Source organism: Pediculus humanus, genomic scaffold, assembly GCF_000006295.1.
Source record: "Pediculus humanus corporis 1103172108194 genomic scaffold, whole genome shotgun sequence".
NCBI classification, from domain to species: Eukaryota; Metazoa; Arthropoda; class Insecta; order Psocodea; family Pediculidae; genus Pediculus; species Pediculus humanus.
Window position 1 is genome coordinate 194488 of NW_002987764.1, and position 10864 is coordinate 205351.

Genomic DNA, 10864 nt, shown 5'->3' on the forward strand with positions numbered 1-10864 from the left:
TATTATTATTATTTTAACGGTCGTTTGTTCGTTCTGTTTTTGTCACACGGTTGTAAGATTGATAAATGAATCGTTCGTTTACGCTTTCGTATTTCATTTTATTTTCACTCGATTCCCGTTCGCGTCTGTCTGTCCGTTTGTTGTTTGTTTTTTAAGTTTATTTAAATCATCCGCTTTTTACTTTCTAACAAACTTTTAAAAATGTCCACCGACAAACGATCAAAATCGAAAAGAAAAAGGTAAAAAAATAGAAAAAGGGGAAAATCGGTCAATTTTAAAAATTCGTTTTAATCGGTGCGAATCACTTCCGGTTTTGCGATTTTTACAAAAAGCTTCTACGCTTTTTTTTCTCGTTTATAATTTTTAACGGTTTAAAAAAAAAAATTTTTTTTTTTTTGTAAAGTCACGTGATAAATTCGAAATTTCTCCGGGTTACGGGTGAACGTTAACACGTGAAACGCGTTCATTTTTCTTTTTTTTTTACACAATTTATAACAACCGACAAACAAAAGAAACGCTTTAATAAGATGAACGAACAACATTTTGTTTGTTACCATCTCCGTAAAAAAAAAAAAAAAACAAATTACAATTATTATCATTATTATTATAACCATTAATGGAATTTTTTCGCAAAAAAAAAAAAGATTTTTTTTTCCCTGTCGTTTTTCTTAGTAAAAATTTTTTTTTTCTTTCTCAACTGGAAATTTCCAGATTTTTTCTCCGGATCGTCGTCGTCGTAATCACGTTTTTTTTTTTTTAAGTGTTAGATAACAACATTACGAAAAATTGAGTCCTTCTTTCTTTATAATAATAATAATAATAATTCTACCACGATTTAATTTAATAATTCATTTTGACATTTGCTTGCAATTAACGGTTGTTGTTGTTGTTGTTTAACAAACTTAAATTACAATTATTATTATTATTATTATTTAACCCTTGCGGTTTTTTCTTTTTTTTTTATTTTGGGGGCATAACTCTCTCTCTCACTTTTTTTTTTTATTGTTTTATCAAGATCCCCGATTATTTAACAAAAAAAAAAAAAAAAAAATTTATTTAATTTAATTTTTCAAATCATTTTTCTTTTTATTGTTATATAAAAAAAAAAACAAAATGGCTGCCTAAACGAGAAGAAAAACTTTCAGTTTTATTATTATTATTATTATTATTTTACTCACGACGATTTTTTATAAAAAAAAAAAAAATTTTTTATTTCATATATGTGAGAAATTATCGGACGTCGTTATACGATTATAATTTCATTTTCGTATAAAATATAATTTTTTCTGCTTCCACGTTTATTTTAAAACACGATTCCGTGCGAAATTAATAATTACGACCCCATTGCTAACAATTTATTTTTTTTTTTTACATTTAACTCGAAACGAAATGAAAAAAAAAAAAAAAACAAAAAGAAATTTGTATCGGGGAATTAGAATCAGACGTAACAACGTACCGACGGGAAAGAAACTTTTCAATTTTTTTTTTTTTTTTCGTTATTAATTAACACCTTTTAATTTAAAAATTTTTAGTAATTATGACGTAATTTTTTTTGTTTTAGGTCCTAGGGCTTTGGCTTTTGGCCTGCACTTTCGCCGATCCAATAAGAGTGAAAAAAAGGTTCGTATACATTTTTTTTATTTTATCATCGTACGATTTCCGTCGTAATTTTTTCTATTACCCCGACTTTACTTTCACGAACAATGATAATAATTTTACCTTTTCCCTCCCTTTCCCTCCCCCCTCGCGATTAATTTTTTCCCCTCTCGGTAACATCATCTTTTTTTTTTTTTTTTTCGAATTATTACCTTTTAATTTTTTAATGACGTCATAAATTTCTCAACGGGTTTTTTTTTACGCACGATTACAAGTGAGTGCGTGAGTGCGTAAGTATATATCAAAAGGTCAATTTCAACTTTTTTTTTTTATAAAAATTTTAGGGTCAATAAAAAATAAATTTCTCTTTATTTTACGAGCCATTTTTTTTTTTGTTTTGAAAAAAAAAAAAAAATTAATGACTAGTTCCTCCATTTTTTTTTTTTTTTTTTCATTCGTAAAAATTCGTGATTTCGTAATGACGTCACATAAAATTATAAACTTTTCCTTTTTTTTATTATTATTTTAACCGAAGATGTTGTTTTATTATATTCGTCCAAGTCTGATTTTTGTTATGTAACGTTCTAGTTAAAAAATTTACGTCAGTCATTTTTTTTTTTTTTTTTTAATTTTTTTTTTCACTTACGCATACGCGCACGCACGCACGCACGCAGGATTTAAACGTAACGAAGAAGGTAAAACCCGGAGTGAAATTTAAAATTTTTTTTTAATTTTTTGCTTCGACCAATTAAAATTTTACATGTAATTTTTTACACTCGGTTAATATACTTTAATTTAGGCAAAAAAAAAAAAAAATAATTACGGAAGAATATTTTTATATATACATTTTTAAATTATTCATTATTATTATTATTATTATTATTTTGGGAATTAAAGAGTAATTAGTTAGTCGGTCGGTTGTACCGTCCGTCCTTCGCTTACATCTCAAATTTTTTTTCTAGAAAAATGTGCAAAAAAAAAAAAAACAATTATTTTCGCTTCTTTTTTTTGACGACCGAATCGGTTACGACTATTCAAAACCGTTTGTGACCCTCAAGCTAACGAACGTTGATTTTTCAAGTAAATAATAATGATAATGATAATAATAATGCATTAATCAAGAGTAGTTAAAAAAAAAAAAAATACTCTGCATCCTCGGGCAAGGCCGATTTCTATAATGCAACAACAACAAAAAAAATTTTTTTTTTTTTTTTTTCATTCAAATCATTCATCTGTAGTAACCTTAACGCTTGAAAATAACCTTGACAAGCCTGTATCATTATTATTATTATTATTACAGACGATAATTTCAAGTTCGCGGCTTTTCTAAATATTCATTCGCGCGGATTTTATCATTATTATTATCATTATTGGGTTTTTCAGCACGTTTTTTTTTTTTTTTTTTGACCGCGTTAAAAACAATGAATCTTTTTTAATTGTGAAAAAAAGAATTGCTACTACGAAAAATGAAAGTTTTGACGCGATTAGAAATTTTTTTTTTTTTTTATGCTACTGGAAGCTCGTAAATATATCCTGGAGACTCTATACACACTGGAGAATTTAAAAAAAAATTTTTTTTTTACTTTTCCCGAATAATAATAATAATAATTTACATCATCATCATCGTACGCGTAAAAAAAAAAAAAATAAAATAAAATTTTCCCCGTTGGTTTTTTTTTGAAATTTTATTATCATTATCATTATTATTATTAATTTTTATAATAATAATAATGATAAAAAAAATAAAATAAAATAAAACCGGAAACTTATTTCCATTTGTTAATTACCTCCTAAAATTTGCAACGCCATTTTTTTTTTTTTTTTTTTTTTCTTTCAAAAAAAGTGACTTAATGTTTTTGATGTATTAAACGAGTTTTATTATCATTATTATTATTGTTATTATTATTATTTCCGCATATGTTTAAGTTTCACTCGAAACAAAATAGATTTTTTTTTTTTTAATTATTATTATTATTATCATCGCATAGAAATTAACCGTTGTTGATGAATATTTAGTAAAACGGGTGGTCGAAAAATGCCCACTAACGATTTGTCATTCTCACTGCTAAATAGTTTTTTTTTTTTTTTTTTAAATTTATTTAAATGAGAATTTTGTGACCGATTTGTGCGTGTGTGTGCGTGTGCGTGTGCGTGTGAGTAGTTCGTTAATTATTTTCTAATGAGGAAAAATTTAATAGCAAAAAAAACTGCAGGTAGCAAATTTAACCGGTACTCGAAAGCGTGACTCGTGCATTAATATCGTCAGTAGCAATCGTAAAAGCATATTTTATGAAATTTTAAATCTTTTGTGAAAAATATATGAGATGATGAAATAATAAAAATAAAGTTATTTATGGTGACCTTTTGACTCGTCGCTGTTAATTTTTTCTTACTGGAAAAATAAATTTTTTTTAATCGTTCAATAAGTTTTTATCACGTCTAATTAAAATTTAAATATTGCGCGTATGACAAATTTGTAATCGTTTTGTTTTTTGTTTCGTTTTACAGTCCTGATCCTCATTACGGTCCTCCAGCATCGTTTCATCACGATCATCATCATCACGAACCCGAAGGAGTTTGGAAGAAAAAATTAGTTTGGAAAGAAGAATGGAAACAAGTGTGGAAAACGGTTAAAAAACAAATTTGGAAACCCGTACAGAAAAAAGTACAAGTTCCCGTGTGGAAAGAAATTCAAGTACCCGTTTGGAAAGAAATTCAAGTTCCAGACTGGAAAACTGTACAGAAACCGATATGGGTAGAAACAAAAGTGCCAGCCTGGAAAGAAATACAAGTGCCCGATTGGAAAAAGATCAACATTCCCGTTTGGAAAGAAATTCAAGTGCCCGCTTGGAAAGAAATTCAAGTTCCCGATTGGGTAGAGCACCAAGTTCCAGATTGGGTCGAAGTTAAGGTACCCGTTTGGAAAGAGATTCAAGTTCCGGATTGGGTAGAACATCAAGTGCCAGATTGGGTTGAAGTTAAAGTGCCCGCTTGGAAAGAAATCCAAGTGCCGGCATGGAAAGAAATACAAGTTCCAGATTGGAAAGAAATACAAGTCGTCGATTACAAAAAGATATGGGTTCCCGTATGGGTTAAGGAACACGTTCCGGGTCACAAAACGATCGAAAAGGGACACGATTACGAAGTCACGGCGCACGATCTCTGGAAGAAAAAATTAATATGGAAACCGGAATGGAAAAAATACTGGAGAACGGAAAAGAAACAGATATGGAGAACGGAAAAGAAACAAGTCTGGAGAACGGAAAAAGTACAAATATGGAGAACTGAGAAAAAACAAATCTGGAGAACTGAAAAGAAACAAATCTGGAGACCCGATAAAAAATTAATCTGGAAAGTCGAAAAGAAACAAGTCTGGAGAACTGAGAAAAAACAAATTTGGAGAACTGAGAAAAAACAAATTTGGGTTCCGAGTAAGAAATTGATATGGAAAACCGAATACAAACAAATCTGGAGAACGGAAAAGAAACAAATATGGGTCCCGAGCAAAAAACTAGTCTGGAAAGAAGAAAAAGTTCAAATATGGAGAACCGAAAAGAAACAAGAATGGGTTCCGGATAAGAAATTAGTTTGGAAAGACGAATGGAAAACCGTATGGGTCCCCGCGTGGAAAGAAATTCAAGTTCCAGACTGGAAAAAGGTATGGAAACCCGTTTGGGAAAAGGTTTGGGTGCCCATTCACCACGGATGGGATTAGTTTTTTTACATTTTTTTTTTTTTTAAATAATTATTATTATTCAATTGTGAATTTATTCTACTACGCTCAATGATAACCAATCTCGATTTTTCAGATTGGAATTTTGACTTTTTTTGTTTTTGTTTAAATTCCGATAATGTTGAAAATTAACGGTTAAAATAATTTTTTTTATAAAAAAAAAAAAAAAAAAAGCTGTCGCGTTATCGATAACAAATCGTCAACACAGCATTTTCCCCCTCCCCCCTTTTTTTTTTCAACGTTTCGGTTATAAAATACACTCGGTACAAAAAAATTAATTAATTAGTTAGGTTTTATTAAATACTATATATAATTCGCTAAGCATCTGATACCGTAGTTATCATTATCATTATCGTAATAGTGATAAAAGTAAAAGTAGTAAAGATTCCCGCGTAATTTTTTTAATTTCTCCATTGCATAGGCGCGATTAATAATAATTATTACTATTAATACTCTCCATTTCAAATTCTTTTTTTTTTTTTTTTTATTACTCGCGTCGTAAATAATAATAAATAAATAAAATTTTTTTTGTCCATCGATACAAACTCACGAATGAATTATTATTATTATTATTATCATCATCATCATCATTTTTAATAATTACAAACAATAAAATCGGAGAAATTTTTTTTTTTTTTTCTAAAGGCACGACGCCCCTTTGTGTATAACAAAAGACACATTTAACGCGTTAAAAATTTCACTTCCGGGCAAAAAATCAAAACTTTTAATAATAATAATAAAAACTGACCGGTTTTGTATTTTGTTGTCGTGCCTCCATAATAATAATAATAAAAACGAAAATTTTAAAAGGTCAAGTCGTGAGATAAAGAGAGAAAATTTCGAGAAAGAAAAAATGGCGTAAATTGAATTTTTTTTTAATATTATTAATTTTCACATCGTACTACCTGTTTGTTGTTTGCGTCCGTCTGTTGTTTGTTTGTTTCGGGCTATTTTTTTTTTAATATTAAATTCGAATAATCTTACTAATAAACGTACGTACGGTATCAGATGCTACTAGCACATCATTAGCAGACGAAAAAAAAAAAAAAATCTGTTTCTATTCAGAATGTCTTTTATCTATAATTTCTTACATTTCTCTATAGCGTTCTATACGATGATAATAATAATAATAATAGAAAAAGAAAACTGAGTGTAGCAGATTTTTTTTATTCTTCTTACACTTGTTTTTATCAATTTATTTACGTCTGATTAGAGAATGTTTTCTTTTTTTTTTTTTGTTTATGTCAATCATGAATGAATGTTTTTTTATGTTATAATGTTTTTTTTTTTTTAATTGTACATATATAAATATATATAATATAATATAATAAATAAATAAATAAAATTTTTATACGTTAATATTATTATTAAACCTTTTACGAACGCGTCAAGTAAATAACGAACGTGTCAATAGAAAATAAATCGATTATAGTATTTATATGTGATGATAACGACGTCAGTTCGTCACGCGTTTTAATGTAATAATTATATAATATATATATATATATATATGGAAAGTTTAATTTATAAATTATAACATTTGTTATCATCGTCGTCATATTTTTTTTTCTTTTATCACTCGCGAGAATTTTTATTTTTAATAACTTTCAAATGATTACGAGGGAAAAAAATAAATAAATAAATAAATAAAAATTTTTTTCGCTTTCTTTCTTCGTTAATAAGACATTAATTAAAAATCCGTGAAAATTTAATTTTCCTATCACGATTGATTATTTACTCGAATCGAACGGGTCGTGTGCCAAAAAAAAAAAAAGCAAAACAATCGATGATGACAAATGGTATTCGAAAAAAAAAAAAAAAATTGATAATAATAATAATAATAAAACGAGTGAAAAAAAAAAAATTTTTTTTTCTTAAATGTTTCGACATGTTTCGATTATTGGATATTAACGCGATCTTATTTCAATATATATGTAAGATTTCACGTCACTAATTAAAAAAGCGAAAGTTTTTTTTTTTTTAGGTACGAAAGAAAAGAAAAGAAAAGGAAAAAAAATTCTTTCTTCTGAAAATTAAGGACGAAAGAGTGCGTGCGTGAGTGCGTGCGCGTCTAAAAAGAATACTCAATAATAAATAACAATTATGATAATAATGATAATCGTATTGATGAGAAATAAATTTGGGCAAAAACAAAAAAATGTACGCTTTCGAATGTTCGAATAATAATAATAATAATAAAAAGGATTATTTTCTCAAGGTCGCAAAAATGAAATTTCGTACCGGAAATATTACAAACCGGAAGTGATCGACGAGTTCGATTTGAATCTCGAACCCATGTGCACGATTCGTACGATCGAAAACTCTCGGTTAAAAAAAAAAAATAATTTATGATTAAATCAAATTTTTTTTTTTTAATCCCCCTCCCCCCCCAAAAAAAAAAAAAAACAAAGAATTGTGTCGTCTTAAGCCCACAGGACTCACGCGTAAAAGTAAAAAACAATAATAATAATAATAGCCAAGAAAGCCATTGCTCTCATTGTTTCGTTTAGATTTTAAGGTGAAAAATTATTAATATATAATTTCTCGTAAAATGATTGATGGTAAAATTATACGTCGAAATTAATAATAATAATTATTTAATAATACGTATCATTATCATTATTATTATTATTATTAAAATGATTAATTAAAAAAAATAAATTTTTTTTTAAAACCGAAATTACGCCTTACAATGCAATTACATAGTTTGTTGTTGTTGTTTTTTTTTTTGTTTGTTATTTTTCATCCGAGTGAAATTTTGATTTATTTAAAACGACGGACGAACGAAAGGACGTGGCAGAAGAAAGAAAAAAAATTTAAATCGCTCGTACGTTCGAACTTTAAAAAAATTTTTTAGAAAGTAATAACAAAAATCATTTGTAATTACGTCACACATCGAAATTGTAAAATTACAATGTGACGTATTTTTTAAATCACGAAATCACAAAGATCCTCCCCCTCCCCAGGATTTTTCCGAAAAATTTTTTATCTACACCGAAACGAAAAACAAATGATAGTAGTAATAATAATAATAATTATATTCGAATTTATCGACCGCGTTACGACGGGTAATGAAATCCGGTCGCGAAACGCCGCGAACCATATAAATAAAAAATTAACAATTGTAATGAGATGAATTTTTTTTTTTTTTTCGTTCGTTATTATTATTATCATCACATCCTTTAAAAATGTCGAAAATGAATTTAAAATAAAAAATAAAAACCACGTCGAATCATATTTTATTTGATTTGTCACTTTTCTGTATCGTCAAAAAAAAATCTCCCTTCCGGTTATTACCCACGTGACTGATCAAAACAAAACAAAAAACACTTTCATTTATTTCTTTCTTTTTCTAGAACAACGTCAAGGTCTAGAGAAAGAAAGAAAAAAAAAAGGTTGGTAACCGTTTAAATTAATTAAAAAAATACCATAATCGTGATAAGTATTATTATCAAAACGATTGATAACAATTTTGTTATTACTACTACTCCCGGTGAAATCGAGAATATTCTATCGAAATATCGTGGGGGTATTTTTAAAATTTAAAAATTGCGTAATCTCCGGTACCTTGTAAACTATTTTTTTATAAAAAAAAATTTCGTATTTACCGCCTTTGTAAACCTCTCACGTGACAAATTAGTCAATGACAAACCTGAAATTTAAAAAAAAAAAAAAAAAAAAAAATTAATCATCGGTCTTTCCCATCTTTTTTTTTTTTTTATTATTTTTCTTTGTTGAAAAAGTTTAGTATTATTATTATTATTCTTTGCCTTATACTAGAGTAAACTCGTTTTTAATTGAATAATTTGACACTTTAAACAAATATTTCAAACGTTCCGAGGTTAAACTTGCATGAATGAATACATTTTTCTAGAAATTTCTGTGGAAATCACCACACGTATTTACACGCACTCGGAAAAAAAATAATAATTTTGACAAATTTGTTATTGATGAGTTGAAATTAAAGAAGGGAGGGAGGTGAGAGGGTTAATCAGAGACGTAGAAATTACTAGAATTAAATTAAACGTGAAAATATTTTTTGATACGTAAAATTTTATGTTATGTAATAAAGGGAAAGGTTTTAAACTACCCGAATAATCGACCTTGATTACGTTTTAGTCATTTGTCTCATTAATTCCAGGTTAAAAGTAACGTAATATTCACGACGTTAGTTTTTATTTCGTTGTTGTTTGTTCGTTTGTTATTATTTCGTAAACTTCGTCGGAATTTGATGTTTTTTAAAAATAAAAAAAACTTAACAAACGTTGCGTAAATAATAATTCAAAAGAAAAAAAAAAATTATAATAATAATTATTTTTTAAAGTTGATTCATTCAAAACGAATTTTTTTTTTTTGAAAACTGGAAATTCTATGGAACAAAGAAAATTTTGATTCGTTATTTAATAGTATACCTGGAAAATTTTTTACGTTTCGCGAAACAAATAAGAAAAAAAAAGAAAATTTACATTTTTCCTGTTTTAATTCAAACATTTTAAACACTTAAAATATATATGCTCTCTCGTAAAACTTTTTTCCTCCTACAGTAAACCGCGTGGTGATAATTTTATAATAATAAATAAAACTCTCGTAATAATAATAATAATAATAATAATAATAATAATAATTTTAAATTTAAAAAAAATATATATATATATATCACCTGGAAAATTTTTTTTTTTTTATATATTTTCTTTTCTCCACTTTAATTTTTAGATCACTTAAACTAAACACATGGCTGCGATGCTAGCGTCGCCTTTCGTTAAAATCATTAACTTATTAGTTTTATTTTTAATCGCCTGATAGCGCTGTAATATTTAAAATAACGAATTTTTTTTTTTTTAACGAATAAAATTTTTCAAATCGTCACGCATTAATAAAATAAAAATAAAAATAATCGCGTTAAATTAATTTTATTAATAATAATTAATAAAATGTAAAATATATTTATTACCACTTATTTTATTAATTACAATTTTTACCAAAAAAATTAAAAAACGTTTGAAATCGTCATCGATGTCAGTCATACGCGTACACTCATCATCACTTTGATTTGTGACGTAATATAAAAAAAAATATTTTAAAATTCATAGAGTATTTAAAATTACCGTAATAAAAAAAAAATTATATATCGTTTGTTTATTAGCCAAAAAAAAAAAACCATCAAAAAAAATTTTTGGACACTCGAAATTTTTTTTTTTTTTTTTTGTTACAAACGAATGATAAAGAAGAATATTAATAACTTCCGAATTCTTATTTACTTTCAAAATCAGGTTTTCGGGTCTTTTTTTACTCGTTAACATTTTTTTCATTTTGAAAACCTCATTGAATAAATGCATTCATGCATGCACAAAAGTTTTCACAATGGGGAAAAGGAAAAATTCAAATTTTTTTAAATAATGACCTTTTGAACTTGAATTTTCGAGACCAGTAGTTAAAAAAAAAAGAATTTTCGCGAAAGTTTCACCTACATTTCGACTCTACTTCTTCCCCTCCCTCCCCCCTCCCATCATCTTCGAGAGAAAGAGCCAGAACCTT

The 10864-nt window shown here is 27.1% G+C and overlaps 1 protein-coding gene across 1 annotated transcript; it reads left to right on the forward strand.

Annotated features, from left to right (window-relative positions):
• Positions 1 to 3775: 3775 nt before the first annotated feature.
• Positions 3776 to 5311, forward strand: Phum_PHUM426050 (uncharacterized protein; the record flags this gene model as incomplete). Its single annotated transcript, XM_002429222.1, has 2 exons — positions 3776 to 3825; positions 4105 to 5311. The coding sequence occupies 2 exons, from the start codon at positions 3776 to 3778 to the stop codon at positions 5309 to 5311; spliced, it is 1257 nt and encodes a 418-aa protein (XP_002429267.1).
• Positions 5312 to 10864: the final 5553 nt, after the last annotated feature.